The sequence below is a fragment of the Pungitius pungitius genome, chromosome 11 (genome assembly GCF_949316345.1).
Source record: "Pungitius pungitius chromosome 11, fPunPun2.1, whole genome shotgun sequence".
NCBI lineage: Eukaryota > Metazoa > Chordata > Actinopteri > Perciformes > Gasterosteidae > Pungitius > Pungitius pungitius.
Genome location: NC_084910.1, coordinates 16,347,200 through 16,368,886, shown reverse-complemented (window position 1 = coordinate 16,368,886; position 21,687 = coordinate 16,347,200). Strand labels below are relative to the sequence as shown.

At 43.6% G+C, this 21,687-nt stretch overlaps 1 protein-coding gene across 2 annotated transcripts; it reads right to left on the bottom strand.

Annotated features, from left to right (window-relative positions):
- Window positions 1-2,145: 2,145 nt before the first annotated feature.
- Window positions 2,146-20,618, bottom strand: phldb3 (pleckstrin homology-like domain, family B, member 3). 2 transcript variants are annotated; one of them, XM_037454867.2, is made up of 15 exons: window positions 20,598-20,618; window positions 13,602-13,750; window positions 13,333-13,443; window positions 12,895-13,032; window positions 12,250-12,378; window positions 11,362-11,547; window positions 9,584-9,694; window positions 8,220-8,321; window positions 7,932-8,019; window positions 7,284-7,440; window positions 6,518-6,599; window positions 6,104-6,259; window positions 4,765-4,987; window positions 4,453-4,538; window positions 2,146-3,945 (listed from the first exon to the last, which is right to left on the bottom strand). In XM_037454867.2, exons 2-15 carry the CDS (start codon window positions 13,746-13,748, stop codon window positions 3,811-3,813), a joined length of 1,851 nt encoding a protein of 616 aa, XP_037310764.2. In that variant the 5' UTR covers window positions 13,749-13,750; window positions 20,598-20,618; the 3' UTR covers window positions 2,146-3,810. The 2 variants fall into 2 exon arrangements, with proteins under 2 accessions (XP_037310764.2, XP_037310763.2); XM_037454866.2 differs by lacking the exon at window positions 20,598-20,618 and adding an exon at window positions 20,163-20,490.
- Between the last annotated feature and the right edge of the window lie 1,069 nt (window positions 20,619-21,687).

Genomic DNA, 21,687 nt, shown 5'->3' with positions numbered 1-21,687 from the left:
AGAAGAAATATGTGTTGTGCATCACATCACTGTGTCCATTAAGTTTTAATTGAATAAATTCTATCTTACAATTAAAATTGCTTAAAGGAACACTTCTTCTAGTTTAAAAAATATATATTTTTATTGTAAACAAAGAAATAATAATGAATATAAATAATGCATAATGCATTGTGTCCCATTTCAAAACAAGTTTTGAATTCCGCTCTTTATAACCGCCAACTTATCAACAGAGAGAATGTCCTCTTCTTTTTATTTTTTTTTATTTTTTATTATTAAAAAAGAAGTTACACTTTTTCCAAAATATTTCAACGAACATTTGTTTTACTTTTCGTCAAAATGGCTTTAATATTATTTTTGTACATACTATCGTATCACTTCTCCATTATCCCTTTGTATATACTGTGCCATACTGTACCTTTCATGGTTTTAATAAACCATATAACCATGACCTTTACTTTTCGGGACCATTTGTCGACACACTAGCCAAACTTCTTTAATACATTAAAAACACAAAATACAACAACTATGACTCTGTTCAACATGCCACACAGTGGCTTTTTTAATACGCTGTTATAACATACTATATACTTTATCGTTATGCTGTACTTTTTGACATACAATTGTCGGACTTATGAAACATACTTTACTATGAATATTTTTTTTCACACTATATGACTTTTTATGACTTTGCAGAGGTTGCTATCTAAAGTATAAAACAGTGGGAAGGAAAGTGATTAATGTTATGAACTACATTAAAAGCAGTGACAACTTAAATATGAAAATGAAACTTATCTGAATCCTAGATTATGAAAGAAAGAAAGCATGGGTTACTGTTCATATTTTAAATATTTATTTACATACCCAAATTTGTGAACAGCACAAGATAACATGGCTATAAATGTTACTGAAACTTATTTATAAAAATACTGTGGAAACAATATGCTACATACTGTATATCTGCCAACACAACAGCTTTTATATTTAATAAACAAGCACAACTTACAAAAAACTGGGTCTTTTATAATTGAATCAAGCTCTAAGACAAGACCAGTGAAATTTTAACAAGTGTTGAACACATGGGTCAAAGTCAAGGCCAAGGGGCCAAATCCAGCATTACTCACGTTGCATCACCTCTGGTGATACGGTATAGTCCTGTTTCTATGACAACATCCCGTCAAGTTATTTACAGCATGTTACATTATGTTTTTATTCTTTGCTATGATTAAAACTCCAGGGTTGAGTAAATGTTTTTATGGTGTTCTGTATGATATTCAATTTGACATAATATACTGTGACTTTTTATTGCACAATAACTAATAGATTTTATTTTTGAATGTACTTTTGATGTGCTGTATATACACTGAAAGAATACTTGTTACATTTTCATTGCATGACATACTATATAATGCCAATTTAATAATATAGTAATATAATATATTATTTTTGTAGCATAGTATGCTTTTAGATGAATATGATATTTTGTATACAACTATTTGCTAGAGATGTGGGCGGAAGATGTGGGCATCTACAATCCAGTGGGACAGGCTCTGACGGGACAATGGTTCCAGGACACGAACAGCTGATCCGCTTTGCTGAAACCTGCTGATCTGCTCCTCTGAGGAGGAAACAGGAGGTGGGTGAAAAGCTGAGAGCTCCACCGTGGGACATTGTACGCTGCCTCCACCACCTTAGGCACTGTTACGTCCCTAAAATAATAAACCCGGGAGGTCTTAACAGACAAGTATTTAATGGACAAGACTCAACAAAAAGCAACTGAAAACAATCTTCAGAAGGAAGACGAGCTTGGCTTCTTTGGTCTGCAACTGGTCTGCAACTGACGACTCCACCACCTTTCTGCTTACTCTGGCCTCCACTGCCACAACCACCCTAAACCCTGGCTTGGCACCGCCATTTATCCTTTGCTGATCAGCTGATCAGCTGCAGCTGCAGGCGTGACATCACCATCACACCTGAGGAGAATCTCACACTCTCTCTCACACACACACACACACACACACCACACAGCAAAACAAAACACGGCACGTAAAAGGCACAAAATCAGGGTGTTGAGGGAGGGTCTCAAACACCACCAATAGATCCCACAGAGGGCTTGGAAACAGGGAGCCTATCATGAAACGACTTACTAAAAGCCCCACCGGCTTCGCTCCAAAGCCTAAATGACAGGCTGAGATAGCCGCCAAATACACTTTAATAGTGGAAAAAGCTTTGCCCCCGTCTACTAGATCTTGTAGGAAACACAGTAGGTGAACTACTGAACACTGGAAAGGAACCATTCCTTAAAAACCCGCAATTTACCACTGTAAAGAAAGCGAGTGGAGGCAGCTCTTGCACTCTGAATGGTGTCAATGACCCGTTCAGGCAGGCCTGGCCTCCGTCAAGAGCTACTCTTGATTAGAGTCAAACCCTGTTCTCTTACCTGTGTAACCGCAGTGAGCGAGTGGCGCCTTGGCGCTTTACGCACGCCACCACGGTGGATTTGTCTGTTTTCACCAGGACGTGGCGTCCCCCGGAGAAATGTAAGAAAATGTTTTAGTGCATAAAACACTGCCCAGAGTTCCAAGATGTTTATGTGACTGAGCCATGAAACATGAGCTGTGACGTAAGTCAACACACAGGGAGATAAATATTATGAAAAATGCCACATGAACCTTGTGGATTTTTATAATTAAATGAATGTGTTTGAAATCAAGCAAAGTGCAAACTTTTCAGTTAGGTAGAAAGTGCTTGAACAAAAAAATTAAAACTTTCCACAGACTTACTGCAGCCTGCAGACATCGAGGAAACAGTTGGTAGTTTTACGAAACCTCAAATAAGAACAAAAGAAGTGTGTTGGATCGAGCATTCATATTTTTGAATAAGAAACATTATTTTTAAACTAAAAACCATAAATGTTCCTCCATCCCTAATTTCTCAGAAGAATGTGCAATAACATATTTGGTTAAAACACCATTGGATAAAAACAGGGCACTTGACACTGAACCAATAACTAGTAAATGTTGAAATGTTATCAAGAAGCACTACAGGAAGAAAATGGGAAGAATAGAAAGTATGAAAACGCAGAGATTGCAATGGTGAGAAATATGAATCCAGCAAGAATGCATGAAAGAAAAATCTTTTCCTATTTGATCTCTATAACATCTAAATATTTACATTGAAAGCAAACCTTTTTATGAATAAAGATTTAGTAGTGCATTCATAATGGTGTATGTCTTCATTTATTTGCATATCAAACCCATATAAACTTCTATATAATAACTTAATAGTAAAAATGTAATTTATGAAAACACAGATACACATATCAGTGGAAACACCCGACAATATAAAAACAATCCAACACAAAGTACCAAAAGAAGCACAAACAGTCACAGAACAATGCCAGACCTCTGTGGTAGTCGAGTATTGCATTTGAATTGCAGGGTGGTTCTATTTCCAATTGCATTATATCACAAAGTTGCGATTATTGTGTCCACCCCCCTGTTGCAGCGTGTCATGCTACACCAGCCCTGTGACCAGCAGCGAGAGCTATGGGGCTCAAAGGGCGAAACCTCCCAGTAACAGACTCCCAGTGTGCAGCTACTCGGCCACTCAGGCATCAAGCCCCCGTTCCCCCTCTGTCCGGCATCTCGAACCACGGCGCCTCACACATTTCCCAGGATTCATCAGTCCGGGTTGCAGAATCCCCTCCAAACCTCGGCTCAACCCGGCCCCTGGAACCCGGTTAAAGGGCTCACTGGTACTTTCCGCTCAGTGGCTTCGTTTTTGTTCCATTTAAGTGACTCTTGCAAGAGGTCAGTAGCGGCTGTGCTCGTCTGTTGCCGTGACAACGACGTCCATCCAGATCCGCATGGCCACTGGATTGGTGGCCACCAGAAAGAAAAGACGGTCGTATGTCTTCACGCAGAACGTCAGACTGGGCCGCGGGGACTGAGGAGAGGAGACAGACAGTAATAATGAGACAATAACCATCCACACATGAGGGAGACCAAGCCTTCTGACTGAAGACCACCCTCAAGATGTCACTAATCTCACCAGAGATTAAACATTTCCTTAACTTAATTTAAATCTGATAAAAAGAGCTTCAAGTTAACTGTTGTATCAATGCTGCTCTCATAGAACTGGGTGAGCGGCATTGATGCATAATAAGCTGCTTTAGTTTTAAATAGTGCTGTTTTTTTTATTGTTCAATGCAATAATTTGCCTCGAATAACAAAAAATACTCATAGATATTGAAAAACAGCAAATGATATGAACACAAGTTTACCAGAATGTTTTTCCCTTCTTTGCAGCCTCATTAATCATCTCGTAACCACTCAGATTCATCCTCTGACCCTTTGAAGGGGCCAGATGCCCAAGTTGAGAACCAATGGACTTAACAGCTAAGCAGTGTATAAACTTGTTTAATATGCAGAATAACATCACGTGTCTTCTCACAGAAGTGGCCGTTCGTAGGTGGTCGAGGTAAACCTCTTCTATGGCCTGGAAGTAGATGACTCCCTTCAGCTTCCTCTCGTCGCAATCTGCATCGAAAAGTGGAAACAAGTGGCGACCACACACACTCGTTAGGACAAAGTGGAAATGCAACAGAATACACAAGAAAAAAGTAGGAAGATGAAGATGCAAAACATCTTGGTGGTTTTTACAGCCCATTCCACAGCTCGTTTGACTTTCTTTGGGTGAGCTAGCGGTGTGCAAATGCATGCAAACCAACAGTGACGTGCACAGCGCTCTCGCAACGGGTCTGACCTGTGTAGTAGGCCAGTCGTTTGTGGTCCATGTCAAACAGGAACCATCTCTTTTTCCAGGTCTTGACCCGACCCCCTCGCTTGGTCAGAAAGCCGGCGCAGCGCCGGGGCGTCAGCCGCAGGTCCACGCAGCCGGACACCCCGTGACCCAGAGACACCACGTGGGCGCGGAGGTCAAAGTTGGGGGAGAGGAAGAGCGGCAGGCCGTGCGGCTGCAGGGCTTTCTGCAACCAGATCACACAAAGGATGAGCGTACGAACCCTGACGGGTGGCTCCACAACAGCTCGACATCAGGCCCCACTTTAAGCGCTGCGTGTGATCAGCAGTGTTCTTCATCTCATTTATCCGGCCTACTATCTGTTTGTCTGACAATGTATTTTAACCATGACCCTGAACTAGAGTATTGCCTGAAAACATGATTAATTTTTTTAGTAGTGTACTTACACGAATGCATCATTAATATTTCTTTATTCTAAAATTGAACTTAACTGTATTTATTTAACTTTTGACATCAATCGTTACATTCAATGACAGGATGGCCAAATCCGAGTGCTATTTTAGGTAAATATCAAATCAATGTTTGAAACAGTGGAATTTAAAGTCCGCTAAAAACTATGTTTCACTCTTAAAAGGGGTATTCCACAAATGTAATAAATAAACGTGTGTCAACAGGTTGTGGGTGCTGCGTCTGTTTAGAAAGGTTCCATGAAGCCCTCCGAGGAGTTGAAGACTGCAAGTGTGAAAATTCAAAGTATCTTTGAGTCAGGCTAACGGCTACATCCACTGATACTAACAACACACCTGAACCTCGAACCAGGCCAAGTGGAATTCTGGGTAGTTTAGGTCAGGACTTGCGTTACCTTGCGTAACTCAAGGCTGCATTTTTCTCATGCCACCATCGGCTGTAATGACTGACAACAAATATTCTGTTTACTCTCACTGCTGCTGCTGCTTCTGAGCAAACTTTGGCTCACCAACAGTTTCAAAATACAGTCTTTATTAACCAATGATTGGTCGAGGTTGGTGCGATTTATATTTAACTGGCCAATGAAATTATGGGATTTTCAAATATGAAAGTAACTACCTTTGTGTAACTACTATGAAGGAAAATGTAATCCAATCATTTGGTAACACCCCGACAGCCCACTAGATGGCGCTATGAGTTAGCCAGTATGAGAATAGCTATGGGAAGTCAGATTCTGACAAGGAAGAACAGTAAGGGGAATAAACACGTTTTTATCTGTGGATCTATTGCTTCCATCTTTATCCTTTTTGTGACTTGGCTGATAGAAAATATCATCATCATCATCATCATCATATGTGTGGAAAGGCCATCGTACCGCTGGGGAGTTCGGTGGAGAACTGGCCTTCGGTTGCTCCTTTGGCTCTGGATCCAGCTCAAGCCGTTGATGGGTCACCTGCTCCTCTGGTTTGATGATGGTTGAGTTTTGCTCTTTCTGCTTTCTCTCCTCCAACAGCAACCAGCGCTGCTCTTCCTGAGTGAACACATTGAAAATTATTAGCTTATTCCCTCTGAATACCTTGAAGACATGATGTATATGTGCATCCAAAAGAGAAACGCAAACAATCCCCCCAGTACGAACTTCACACAGCCGTCTGGCTAATCATTCGTTCAGTGTCGGCTCTTCGCAGGTCTGTATCGTCGAGGCCGAGTGGGTGTCATTGATCGGACGGCCGTGTCCGATGCCGCGTGTCGCTGGCGATTACGAGGTGTCGGCGAGGAGGTGACTCACCCTCTCTCTGAGCAGCCGCTCTCTCTCTGCCTTGGCTTCCCTCAGCTTCTTCTCGATCTCCACGAGATCCAACAGAGACGGGCTGCGAGGGGAAGAGACAGGATTCTTTAAAATCAGTCGAAACGACGGCTTCGGCTAAACCTATTCAGGCTGAAGATGGTGTGCGGAGAAGGATGCGGAGAACTGCATTCTCAGTGAATGTTCATTCATACTTTGATTATCATTTCAGACGTTCGATCGTCTGCTTGCAATCTAGGGGAATATAAAAGTCAAAGTACGTGTCTACAGTATTATAAATGATTACAAAGTTACATAAGAGTTATTAGTCTGCATTGCAATGTAAGAATGTATGTCACATCTGAAAAATAGGTTTTATAGGACCATGTGTGCATGACACAACAAGTAGCACGACAGCGATGCTACGAACTGATTATTTCAGCTTTCATTAAAACTGGCTACTTGTCAGATTTTGGGTTACTTTGCTTCTTCTATTTCAGATCTGGGGGAAAAAAAGCAGCCAAACCATAACTTACTACAACTGATTGAAGACAGTGTCGTCACTTTTTGTTTTATCTGCAAATAAGTAGTACTGGGCCGGAACATTCAACTATTCGTAAGGTAATTTAAGGATTGGACGATTTGGACTCAGATCGTTGTCGAGTACATGACCAACAACACTGGCCCAAACTGCGTGCAAATGCCCCAAGTAAGCGCTTAATTCCCCCCCCCCAGAGCTGGTCGAGCGAGCGTGGCAGCAGCAGCTGACCTGGCGGCGCGGGAGCTCGTCGTGCTGTTGCACGGAGTCAGGAAGCCGTTCACGTGTCTGTGGGCGACGCCGTGGCCGTTGCTGAGCCTGTGGGTGGCGATGGGGGGGGAGGAGAAGGCCTCTGGGCTCTGGGTGTCTGGGAGCGTCCTCGCCGACCCTGAGAGGGGAAGGAAACAAGGGGAAGACGTGCTCCAGTCAACAGGAGTAACTGCATGTGAGCTGTGGGAGGAGGAGAAGAAGAAGAGGCTGCGCGATGAATTGGATTAAGAACATTTCAGTCACGGCTTTCGGGGGGACGTGACTAAGGGGAAGCGCACCTGGCAAGACGAGACTTGACCCCGTAGATCTGGCTACCAGGATTTTATGGTGAGAAATAGGTGTGTGTGTGTGTGTGTGTGTGTGTGCGCGCGTGTGAGCGTGGGTGGGTGTGAAAAAGCGATACCGCTGAAGAGATTAAGCTTTCATGGCTCATCTGGAACCTGTACAGGAAAATCCTGCTTTGTACCAAACGGTAATAACAGCCTGCCGTCCTCCCCTGACACACCTTGGATTTTGACTAATAGGGCGGGAACTGAACAAACAGTCAGACAAAAAAGAGAGAGAGCGTTTATTGTTCTACAGCACAGAGCAATCCCGAGAGTAGCTCACCATGCGCTGACACCGGCCTGTCGCTGGCTTTGCTGCTGCGATGCGAGCTCCGTCTTCTTGGCAAACTGCCCGATGCTCTGCACGGTTCCTGCAAAACGATAAAACGATTGGTCTACGGCAGCCTCTGAAACGGGTGAATAAATGCTGCTTTTCTTTTCTATATCACAACCAGAGCTTTTCAAGGAGTTTCAACATTTCAAACTAAAGAATTGATAGCTTTGTTGAGGACAAAAATATATATATACAATAATAATAAATTGATAATGAAAATGAATGAGTAGTAAACACCTGAGGAGGCTTGTGAACAGTCAAAGGGGAAAGTGACATCATGCAGGGGGCCGAGCCGGTGATGTTGGACCAATCAGCGAGCGGCTTCTTCTCTTTGAGAACCTGTAGGACCAGATTGAAATTGCATTTGAATTGCTGCACCGGCTGCAAGGCTCAAATGCTACAAACAGTTTAATTGAATTAGTAAAAAGATGGCTGATGAAAGCAGCCGCGTCCGACATACCACATCTGGCTGAGAATTAAAGTTTCCCTTCCCAAGAAGAATCATGAAGTATCATTGTCTCTCTATCTTTCCCCGTGACTCACCCCCTCTCTGCTTGACTCACTAACACATGAGCAATTTAACCCTTATCCGTCTCCTTCAGGCAATGTGTGCACCGTGAAGCCTGATGCAACGGGCTCCTGATGATCCCGTTATTGTCTCCTACCACGAGGAAATCCAAATCAGATTCATCCTGACGGAACTATCTACTACACAAGTCATTTTACAATCCGACACTACAGAGTAGTGTATTAAAAGCTCAGTGTGTGTCAGAGGAGGTGAGCCGCGTCCTGCACGAGGTCACGCCGTAGTCATGCACACTTGTCTGACACAGTCTAGTTCTTCCTCTCCTCCTCCGTTCTGCCTCTCCCTTCACACAATCCCCTGCCCTCTCTATTACTCAACCGGATAAAGCAAACAATATTTTTCCCATAAACACAACCGTAGCGGTCGGATCGATGCAAGTGTGTCTTTGGGGAGGAGGGGGGGCTTACCGCTCGTCAAAAAGGATGTGGAACTTCTCCCAGCTTGCCTTCTCTACCTCTCACACACACACACACAATCACTCACAAAGGCAGCACCCTCCCTTACATTGCTTACTCCTCCCTCTATCCCTTTTCCTTCCGTCCCACCCTCCCACACTCTCTCTCCCCCTCTCCCTCTCTCTCTCTCTCCCCGTCAAGTGTAATTTGCATTTTCCACACCCAGGTCTAGTCTCCTCCTCATTTCAACTGGTGTCACGAAAATCGGATGAAAAAAGCAAACCACTGGCTGTGTGATAAAGTCCCTTCTCAGTCTAATTAGTGACTGATGGAAACACAAATCAAAAACAAGAGAAGCAAGTATTAAATTAGGTAACCTAATAATCCTACTTTATAAACATGCATCCACAAGCATAGAAGTTGTGCAAGAAGCCATCTATGCATCTGCTGCATCTTTGATAAACCAACACTACATTTGTTTCACTAGTATATGCTGCAAATCTGGACAATCAAATAAACGTGTGTTCCAGTGTCTGCAGTCGCCATCTTTGTCCCGTAAAAAAAGAAAGGAACTGAATTAATTACTTTGTTGTTGTTAAGTAGCAGCAACATCATCTTACTGTTTGGTTGGTGTGGACGAGATCTCTCCTCTCCTTCCTCAAGGCGTTCAGGTCCCTCTCCTTCTCCCTCTCCATCTCCTTCAGCTGACTCTGGAACTGCAGCACTCGCTCCTGAAAACTCACACACCACGATCCCCGTCAGAAACGGCACGCGCTGTATCGGATTCATCTGGGCTGGCCCCGGGTTCGCTTTAATCTTTTCATCGCGCTGTGGTGCAACGTTTGGGAAAATGTCCCCCCGGTGCGTGTGAGCGTCGAGCCAGAGGCCCGGGGACGCCATGCAAAACCAGCGTCCAATTTGCAAGTAAATGAGGGGCAAGGCAGGGCTGAGAGTGGAAGTCAGAAGTAATGACCAACTGATAAAGCAGTACTTCAGGAAATATGACACACAGACCAAAAGATTGGAAGGGGGGGGGGGGGCATAGAGATGAGTTTGCCTCACTGCAGCTGAGTCAACTACCATTCCACACACAATCCCCCTCTTCTTCTTCTCCTCCTCCTCCTCCTCCTCTCACATACGCCAGCTAATTGAGGAACAATTGGCTATTATTTCTCCATGTAATCCGTTGTCGATTTCCACGTGTTCTTAAGGAAAGAACATGTGAATGGAAAAAGAATCGTCAACTTCCTTCCAGAGTGTAAACAAAATTGCAGCACCCAGTTGTTCGTGTTTTTTGGTGGAGGCTTCAGAAATGATTTGGGTGATGGTGGCACATGAAGTAGTGGGATGTGCTGGGAACCACAAGGTTGGCGGTTCAAATCTCGGCTGTTCCATGTGCCATGTCGAAGTGTCCCTGAGCAAGACACCCAACCCCAAATTGCTCCCCAGGCAAAATGTAAGCTATGGGTTACAATTCAATGCAAGTCGCTTTGGATAAAAGCATCAGCTAAATGACATGTAATGATTTGGAAACAGGAGGTTGCAGACATGTTTTTCTGACTCTTGAACTCATGATACGAGAGAATGACCAGAGAGAGATTGTCAATAAAGCTACTCTTAGCATGTTCTTAAATGTGAACTATTGCCATTCACATTTGTATAATTAGCAAATGTTTGCATACAAATATTGTGCCTGATAAACATTAGCATTTTAGCTTTCTCAGCATGTGCATTTTTGCATGCTGATGTTAGCATTTAGCTAACTGCACCAGCTTCTTTAGGTACAGCCTCAGTGATTTTAAATAGGAGTAAGACGACAAGGTGGAAAATGCAGGTTCCCTCCACATTTCTAAATCTCAGATATTTAATAAAGCATTGCAGACATTTGTTCAGGTCAATAAATCATTGCCCAAATAAAGAACAGAGCCCGCCATGTGTCAAATGTGTTACTGTTGGATCTCTGTGGAGGGTTGTCTCTCTCTTCCAGTCCATGAATATACATACTTTTTCTACCAATTAATAGACGCAGATTATAGGGAGGTGGGTGGTGGAATCCTTCAGTATGGTGGGAATACAGGTGTTATTTTATAGATAAATAAAAACCTTGATGAACACAAGTGAGCTTTTTACATTAGTTGAACATTTACACATCATTCATTATTCTACATCTGAAATGGGTGGGCAAAATAACAGGAACACCTAATTAAAAGGCACCACACGTTGTGAATGAAAATTCTTACAACTCTTAGTCATAGTTTGCAGGGCTGCTGTTTTGGACTTCCTGTTATTTTGTCCACCTTCACACGTCCGTGTCGGAGGGAGGTTTGTTGGAGGGTTAATCCAACATCCGCCAGATCAGCTGACCTCGTCAGATGGTTCTCTGGATGTTGCCGTTTACCTGCGCGGTGTTGATCGCGTGCTGCTGACGTAACATTTCCTTCGCCACGTCCGCGCCGCTCTCCCCCCCCTCCTTGTTTTTGTCCGCCGCGCTCGCGTCCTCCTCATCGAGGGCGCTCTCTTGTTCCAGAACTCGAAACTCCCAGTCTTCAAAGGCTCGCATTGCCGCTTCCATCGCCTCCCTTTCCTGCATTCACAAGGGAGCAGATGGTCTAACAGGATCCTTTTGTGACAGCCGCTCTTCATTTTGTGAAACCAACTTCATCTTATGCGTAACACTTTTTAGTTCTTTTAACCTTTCCCCAAAGTAGTCTGTAAACATGTTTCATCACTGGTGTTTTTTGTTAGAGTTAGGGTTTTTTATATAGCTAATAAAATGTAAGAAATTATTATGATAGAAAATCAAGAGATGTTGCTCCATGGTGGAAACTATCTTAGAAATTTACTTAAGAATAAAACTTCTGTAAATCCGTCATTTATTGCTGTAATACTGTAATGCGAAAAGGAAGCTGAAGAACATTTTCAAAAGAAAGAAAACACATGTACTATCATTACCAAAATACCTGTCTGTCATGAGTCTTTCCGCTGTGGCGCAATTATAGACAAACCAGTTTCTGAAAAGAACCTTTCCAATAAATCCGTCCTGTCTCAAGCTATCAACCGTCTGGACTGCACCCGGTCTCCCATCCTGTTCTCTCACATTCTCAAAAAAGAAATAAACAACCCGTGTGTGTCTGTGTGTGTTCAACTGATACGTTGACACACCCGATGGAACAGGTTCTGAACAATCACACTCTATGCAACCTCAGTTCCTCCAATTTGTTAAAAGGTTTGTTCTTTTTAACCCAAGGATAAATGAAGTTCTTTATAACTTAACATTCACTCTCACCTGCTGCAGCTGCAGCGTTAGCTGCTCTCTCTGGCCTTCTGGCTGACTGGAGATCAGTTTCTCCTTCTCGTCATACCTCCCCTTCAGCCCCTCGAGCCTCCGTCTTTCCTCCTCCAGTCTCTCACGCTCCTGCAGGGACAGACAGTGAAGCATCAGTACAGTCATTTACCTGAAGCAATGCTAATGCTTTTTCAATAATAAATAACACTTTGTTCTGAATCACTGCAGACGACTGACCTCAAAACAGCTCCAACAGTCATTTCATGGAAACTAACTTATACTCAATGTGATCTTGTGTTGATGTCTGTCACTGAGCGCACACATTTCTACGCGTCAAATTCTTACAGCAGACTTTTCCAGTGTGGCTGATGCGCAACAACGCATCTATCTAAATATATATATATATATATATATATATATATATATATATATATATATATATATTTTGATGAGTGTGTATATATGCATACACATCAGTATATCTATCTATAGATAGATGGGTGTCTGCATGAACACACTGTATATGTTAATATATGCAGACACCTATATAAGGTATCCACATGTATAGAGAAATGTAACAGTTATGGCTATCGGTCCAGAAATGCAGCATCCCTTGTTACTCATGAATAATCATCCCGCGGATACCTTGTGTCTGTCCGTGGGTCTGTGGCTCTCCTTCTGTCTGGCCTCCTGCTGTAGAGCGTGCAGCTTCTGCGTGTGTCTGCGCAGCTGGCTCTGCTCCGTCTGCAGCTCTCCCTGCAGCAGCGCGATCTCCAGCTGCAGCTGAAAGGACAGCACACGCCGACGGGCTGATTGACCAGACGCCTCAGCAGATCAAAGGTGACCTGACCGGGTCCATGTTTAGAGACGGCTCGCAGGCCGATATGTGCAACCTCAGCAGAAAAAAACAATCCAAGTATTTTCGCTGTTTCCTTGGACAACAATTCTAACCCTAACCCTAATTCCAGCTTTATCTCAGTAGCCTGCTACACAGTTTGCAACACACTGAACCACATCAGGTCTTTGCTTAAACGGGACAAAAAGATGTTTTTTGAGCCGTCTGTGACTGGTCAGCATGCTCACTTCAATCTTTAGTTCCTCCTTCTGTTGGTCAATCTCAGTGATTCGGCGTTGGAGTATTGAGGGCGATGGCAGGTACCGCAGTGAGCCCCCCTCCAGCTTTTTAATGCAGGACTGACAGATAGAAAAATGTAAAAACAGTAAATAGTAATAACTTGTAATGGGGAACAGACTCGCTGGTTCAGCTGCTCCAACTAGCAGCTCCCGGGGAGGATTTCATGTATCACCCCCCCCCTTGTGTGACATGACAGAGCTTCATCTCCCTCACTCACCCTCTCACTCTCCGTGCTGCTGCTCTCCGTGTCCGACTCCGCCCCCGAGGAGGCGGGGCTCTGACCTCCGGCCACTCGGGTCATCCACGGCGGCCGAAGGCCCTGCTGCCACGGGCTCCTGGTGCTCTCCATGTTATGTTGGGGCATATCTAAAAAAAAAAAAAAAAAAAAAAAAGGCAAAGACATGGGAGTCAGCTACTGAGAGCTGCTTTCTTCATGGAATACAGCAGTAATCTAATCTGCTGCGCGTCTGAAGGCGTATCAGAGATTGGGGCGACTGTTCACACAGCGGGATTTCACCGCTGAGTAGTGGCACTGTAAAAAAAAAAAAAAAAGAAAAAACAGAAATCCCCTGGGTTTGTGAAAGGAGCCTGTGGTGGAGAAAACCCTTTACAGTAGAGAGGAAACAATAGTGAAAGAGAAGGCAGAGGTCAGGGCGTTGGGTTTTAAGCTCTCTGGTGTGTGTGTGTGTGTGTGTGTGGGGGGGGGTGAACACAAAGAGTCACAAACAAAAGACTTTTGCGTTCAAGGCTTTTGATCTGCAGACAACAATCAATGAAATACTACCAGGAGACATTGCCCACGAGGACTGTGGAGCACATAAGGACTGACTTTGAGGTCACATTCATCTGTTGTATAGATGTTATAATTGTATAGCGTTCGACATCAAAGTGCTTTACCTAAAAAGCCCAGATCACACGGATCTTCCTTCTATTCTGACCTTCGGTCCTCTCTACACAAAAATACAAAACCTATTTTGTGGGGAAATTCTTTAGAACGGTGTTGTCCAACCTTTTCCCACCATCCTCCCGCTCACCCTCCATGCATCCAGACCTTATTAGGCTGCAGGGAATGCAGGCGGAGTGGAAGCAGCGGGATAAATATACAGCTGAGATGTGAGTGAGGGCTTCCAAACAACGACATGGAGACAGAGAGAGAGAGAGAGAGAGAGAGGTTGGAGGCAGAAGGGGACAGGAAGTGGAGTCTAAAATGTCGAAGACTTCTTTCTCTGGTGGGCATCCAAGGACATGGAATGAGAAGGAATAATAATAAGTATATACTGTATATATATATATATATATATATATATATATATATATGTAATGAATAATAATTAAAATAATATTTGTCATTGTATGGAAATTCTAGCACAGGTCCGTCCTGATGAGTAAAATAAAAAATCCAAAAGTTATTTGTAAAATGAAAATCTGTTCAAAAATATATGGTCTAACTATTCACGATAATATTGATGTGAAACGCTTATTTACACACATACAAATTTTCTTTTTCTTTTTATTTAAAGGGGAGTTTTCCAATTAAAAGCTGACAATTTCAGGGGGCAACAAGGCACCGAGACACCGCCACACAAGTTCCATTATTCAGTGCGGGATCTCACTATCTGACCTCCAGCTAAAGTCCACTCACATACACTATCGAGAAAGAGAGAGAGGACAAACAGTATTTTGTCAACAAGCTACAGGCTAAACAAACAGAAAAAACACTGTGTCAGTGAGTTGGAGACGATTAAAAAATGAAAAAAGCACATGTCGAGTTGGATCAAAAGAACAAAACTCGGTTTTGTGCTCAAAATAATTGGACATTATTGCGGGGAGGGAAGCGCCTCCCAAGAATAGATAATAGAGAATAGATAGCGGGCAGGGAGTGAACAGAGCGTGCATGTGATTGTGCGCGTGTTTATGTATGTGAATGAAGCAATGACTACCCAGAGGTGACACATAAGAGAACTTTCAAACAGAAACCCGGGAGTTAAGCAGCTGATTATCATCCACAGATCATCAATCAGCAGAAACAGCTGACTTGGGATAACAAGAAGTCACAGTCCGTGCAAAAGGGAGTCCCGGAAGCTTGTCTTCTCTCTCCTTGAGCTCAAAGTCTGGTCCCTCTTGCTTTTCACTGCAAACCTCGGCTCTTATCAGCTGTGTGCGATTTGCTTTAAAATAATCCAGATAAAAAAAGCCAGTCAACAAACGCAACGAAGGAACCTTTCCTCAATGCTGCTGCCAATGGACCAATGGATTTGAACATTCTATTATCTGCCATGTTGGGAAGAGCCGAGATGTTAACAAAATTACCCAATAACAATCACAAATTTATTGATTTTTTTTTTTTTTAATATATATGTAAGAAACTTTACACAGCAGAACCAGAGATCCCATTCCTTTTATTACACATTCTTCCTTGTGAAAACATGCAGCCTAAATTACCCACAATGCAACCCCACCAACAACAGTCTGGTGAGATATTCCAGGTGTGTCATGCTGCTGGAAGCCAATGTAGTCGCACTTGCCTGATGATGTCATGGGGTCATTTTTTCCTCATCAAAGAGGTGAGGCCAGTGCATAACGCCTCGTTCTAACAAACAGCACTGTAGGTGAGAGAGCTCCTGAGGGAGGAGTGCAAAACTAACTAAACTACGCGCTACACCGGGGATGAGATTTGCTGTCGTGCAAAAAAAATAACTGTGTGTGATATTTCTTCAAAACCAACACGATGTTCTCGAGTCGCTTCCTCAGCCTGAAATGATTCAGGTAACTGACTGTTACTGGGGATTTTGGTTTGAAACCAATAGAAACAGGTAAAATAAAAAAAAGTTTGCTGACACACACAAAAACAAAAAGCATATGATTTACTTCCCAAAAGATGAAAACAACACACAGCAGCACTCTGAAACGACCTTGTCCCTGTTAGGACCCCCCACCCACACTCCCGCCCCCCCGTTGGCGAGTGGCTGAAAGGAAAAGTGAGGCTAAGCATTGTGTACACGAAACCATAAAGTCAACACTGACAACAGCTACATTACGTCAGCCACACAGCGGAGACAAAAGGGCCGCGAGGGCGGTCCGCTCCGCGGGGGGGGTGAAGGCCGAGCGCAGCAAAAAACAACAACGCGTCACACGCGGAGCACAACGGCGGATTAATCCACGGAGCCCGAGCTCTGGACGCCGATTAGCTAAAAAGGTTGGAGTACGGGTATCAGGTTAAAATTGACGCATACATCTTACCCCAAGAAGGTCTGAGGAGAAACTTTGAAAATGAGAACTAGTAATTGAAGAGCTTAGAAAAGCCTGATCGTTGTTACACGGGGTTTACACTCTCAAATATTTCCCCCGGGATTAACAAGTTGGGAAATCGGTCCCATTCACCACAGTGGCATGACTCAGACCAAAGGGGCATCTACATCCAGATGTCAAAGTGCTTCTTTAGTTCACATCTGCAGAAGTTCTTAACAAGCCACATATTCTTTTTAGTCGCCACAATTAAAAGCAAACCGACCAAATCCTCCCGTCTTTTAAACTTTGCTTTCAGTAGCAGGCCTGACATCATCCATTAGTATCTTATGCACACAAGGTTTCCAGCCAGGATGAGAAATGCTCCTATTTCCAATTGTCATAATTGAGACAAGTCCCTCCTTTTGCCACTTACTTGCACTCACAAAATAAAATTAAAAATGCACTTACTTGCATTAACAAAACATAAAGTCCCGCTCTGAACTATTTGGTTTCTGCTGCATTGTATGAAAGGACGTGCAGGGCTAAATTATATTAACCCAGATGTGTATATGTTTAGCTGTTGAACCAGATTTGCTTCCTTCAAACAGATGAAAACAGATATATTTCTGGGCCTATTTGGAGGGATTAAATGCTGAGGAGTGTGGACCCGCTCGGCCCGAGAAGCTCTCGTCACATTCCAAGATCGTGAGCAGGAAAAGCAGGTGAGGGGAACCGGTTGGGGCTGTCACTCCTCTAGCTGTCAATGAGAGGAGAATTACACCCCCCAACCCCCCGACACCTGGGTGGCAACGCACAACACAAAAAAACAAGTGTCACATGCAGGGAATATGGCAACAAAATACATTCCTGTAGACTACAATGGCAGCTTTATGCAATCATCAGTGGTAGACATTCCCTCCAGCAGCAATAATATTAAGCTGTACACGTCTAAAGTGCTGACAATGCCAAACCAGAGTCTAAATGCCGATACTTTCATCAATGTCCTTCGCAAACGTTAATCATGAAAAGAGCAAAACTCTCTATATTTATGAAATGCTGTCAAACATACACTCACCGGCCACTTTATTAGGTACACCTGTCCAACTGCTCGTTAACACTTAATTTCTAAGCAGCCAATCACATGGCGGCAACTCAGTGCATTTAGGCATGTAGACATTGTCAAGACAATCTCCTGCAGTTCAAACCGAGCATCAGTATGGGGAAGAAAGGTGATTTGAGTGACTTTGAACGTGGCATGATTGTTGGTGCCAGAAGGGCTGGTCTGAGTATTTCAGAAACTGCTAATCTACTGGGATTTTCACGCACAACCATCTCTAGGGTTTACAGAGAATGGTCCGAAAAAGAAAAAACATCCAGTGAGCGGCAGTTCTGTGGGCGGAAATGCCTTGTTGATGCCAGAGGTCAGAGGAGAATGGCCAGACTGGTTCGAGCTGATAGAAGGGCAACAGTGACTCAAATAACCACCCGTTACAACCAAGGTGGGCATAAGAGCATCTCTGAACGCACAGTACGTCCAACTTTGAGGCAGATGGGCTACAGCAGCAGAAGACCACACCGGGTGCCACTCCTTTCAGCTAAGAACAGGAAACTGAGGCTACAATTTGCACAAGCTCATCGAAATTGGACAATAGAAGATTGGAAAAACGTTGCCTGGTCTGATGAGTCTCGATTTCTGCTGTGACATTCGGATGGTAGGGTCAGAATTTGGCGTCTACAACATGAAAGCATGGATCCATCCTGCCTTGTATCAACGGTTCAGGCTGGTGGTGGTGGTGTCATGGTGGCGGGAATATTTTCTTGGCACTCTTTGGGCCCCTTGGTACCAATTGAGCATCGTTGCAACGCCACAGCCTACCTGAGTATTGTTGCTGACCATGTCCATCCCTTTATGACCACAATGTACCCAACTTCTGATGGCTACTTTCAGCAGGATAATGCGCCATGTCATAAAGCTGGAATCATCTCAGACTGGTTTCTTGAACATGACAATGAGTTCGCTGTACTCAAATGGCCTCCACAATCACCAGATCTCAATCCAATAGAGCATCTTTGGGATGTGGTGGAACGGGAGATTCGCATCATGGATGTGCAGCCGACAAATCTGCGGCAACTGTGTGATGCCATCATGTCAATATGGACCAAACTCCCTGAGGAATGCTTCCAGAACCTTGTTGAATCTATGCCACGAAGAATTGAGGCAGTTCTGAAGGCAAAAGGGGGTCCAACCCGTTACTAGCATGGGGTACCTAATAAAGTGGCCGGTGAGTGTATGTTGCCGTAGAAAGTCAGGATTCCAGCCAGGTAGCCACATTATCAAATAAAATGATCAAGTTTTTGATACTCTTTATATGAAACACTGATATTAGAAAAATCCAGATCTTGCCGCTTCAACTGTCAGCATAAGTTTCGTCACATAAACCTATATGCAGTTCAGCAGGTGCAAGTAGCTAAACTTGTTTTATGTATTTTCCTTGGAAATGAAATGTTATTGCTTCATCAAAAAAGCAACTCAACTGCAATTTAGAGCTAAAATAAACATTATTTGGATGTAGAAAATCATCCCAATTAATAGGAGGGAAGAAAAGGTGTCAGTGTGAGGATTTGCTCATTTCGCATTAAGACTTGACGTGTCAGGATCCTTGTGATGTTCATGCTGGCTTCCTGTGGTGGTTTCAGTGGGAGACTTTAACACAGCGAGTCCATTGTCAATGTTAGAAGTAACACCTGGGATCACAAGGGCAAATAGCTGCGATGAAAAAAATGAATAAATAAAAAGGTCATGGATAGATGCCGCCCAACTGAAAAGCATGACATATCTTCCTTTAAGTCTTACATAAAGTTGGGCTTTAGGAGGCCGTAACGTTCCTGGTTTCACAGATGGAAATAATAAATACAGAGTTTAAAGCCCCCTCTGAGAACAACCCTTTAAATGAATTCCCATCTTGTGGCTGGATTGACAGATATTCATTATGGCGGGAGGAAAATCTTTGGGAATTTGATCTCTTAATGACAGACCAGGACACAGGGCTCAGACACAGATTTGTCCACAAGACAGTCAAAAGAAGATGCCAGTGTGTGACTGACAACAAGTGAAAGAGGGGCAGAACTCCCTAGACAGCACCCCCCCCCCTTCTAAAACTAGAATTATTGTCATGGGCACCCCTGCAGCAGGTGAAGCTGCTCTTCAAGACATGTCTTCTACAAGCTGGAACCCTTCATGTCTCGTCACGGATGTCCCTCAGACGTCAGAGTGGGACAACGTTTGACATAAAACCTGTGAATCAATGAGCTGCTTTACACTCACGGCACGACAAACGACCAGGAAGCTGTTGTCGTTCCTCCTTTGTTTTGGGTAAAGAAGGATTGGAGTAGAGGTCCATAACAGTAGTACAAATGACGCGGTGCGTCCGAGTCGTATTTACAACAGAAACTGAGCGAACTTCGCGTTGGTTGTCTGGAGTGTGTGTGCGGGGGCGGGACTCTGCTGACTCGGTATCCAACGTCAAAACCACAAGAATGAAAGCCTTACCTGGGGAACGTGGCGGGTCTCTGGGTCCTCCAGTTCAAAACATTGTAACGCCCCCCCCCCCCCCCGGGCGACACGAAAGAGAAGCGACGCGGCAAAGCGAACTTTTTAGAGCGCTTTCCCTTTGAAGTCCCCGACGTCACAGCCGCGTTAAGTTCACCTCGAGCTCGCCCGACCGTTTTCCGTTTTATTTCTACCGCGAGGTGTTGATATTTCCTGCCGGTTTCTTTATCTTCACTTGACTCAATTAAATCCACTCTGAGGGAAATCTGACAGAGCGGCGCGCGCCCAACAGGTGATTGGTTGACCTGGAAAGAGCAGGCGGAGGAGGAGGAGGAGGAGGGGGAGGAGGAAGAGGGGTGTCACGACGGAGGCGGAGGCCGACTAATATCAGTGTTTGTGGGCGTAACATTAAATGAAAAAAGAAAAAAAAAGTACCAAAGTTCCTCTCGGACCGAACGGATCCTCCGCGCCGGTTCTCGGTGCGCACGAGGCTGACGGAGAGGGGAGTTGCGTTCACGTCCCTCCACCCACATGGGATTTCTATTCCGGGAACTGACGGAGGCTTTTCTCACTGCGGAGTCATTCCGGCACTTCGCCAGTGCGCCGTCAAGTGAAAGGCCACTTAAATAGTTTTCATGACAAGCTGCCACTGGAATGTTTTAATAATAAAAAGGCTCTTATCAAGAATGAGGGCTGCTTAGGTCACTTGTAATGTTTCCAATATTTATACAAGTTTCAAGAGAACGAAAGCAATTTGTTTTCGGTATCTAATACAACAGTGCACCACTTTCACATCAATATTGATTGGCATTTTTTAAATAATATATTTTTTTCGGAAACCTTTTCGGATAATATATTTAGACTTTTCCTTCCTATTTTTTATCTAAGATAGTTCTACTTGATGACATTTTTGACCAAATATATTTTCGATTTTTTTTTTGAAGACACATCTTAGCCAAATATTTTTGGAATGACATTAATATATATATATATATATTTGGGATATTTTACATTATGTATTATTACCTAATATAATTTTTTTTCCCAAGCAGTTTTCCACCAAATGTCTTTTTTATTTTATTTACAGGACATTGTCCGATAAGTTATTTTTTGACATTTTTACGCCAACTTTTTTTCCATCACATTTTCTTTTTTCATGACTTTTTTGTTCACACCAGGCAAGGTCGGGCTTTAGGGGTTGAACCTGTTCTCCCACAAAACCACGGCGACTTACTACTGTTCGACATCTCGTGACCTGGATGAGTGAGGGTATGTTCACATAATGAGTCACAAAGCCTTCCAGCAGTCTTATATTGATCCCTGTGGAGATTAAAATACCATAAAGTATTACACAGTCGCTGTAAACTTACCACGGAGTACCAAGGAAACGTGAATATACGTTGCAATTGTAAGACTTTTAAAATACTTAAGAAAACCAGACATTCTACACTTGTTGACACTGTAAGTAATAAACCCCATTTTTCAGTCAACACTAAGCAACCAGGGTTCACTTCCCAACAGGAAG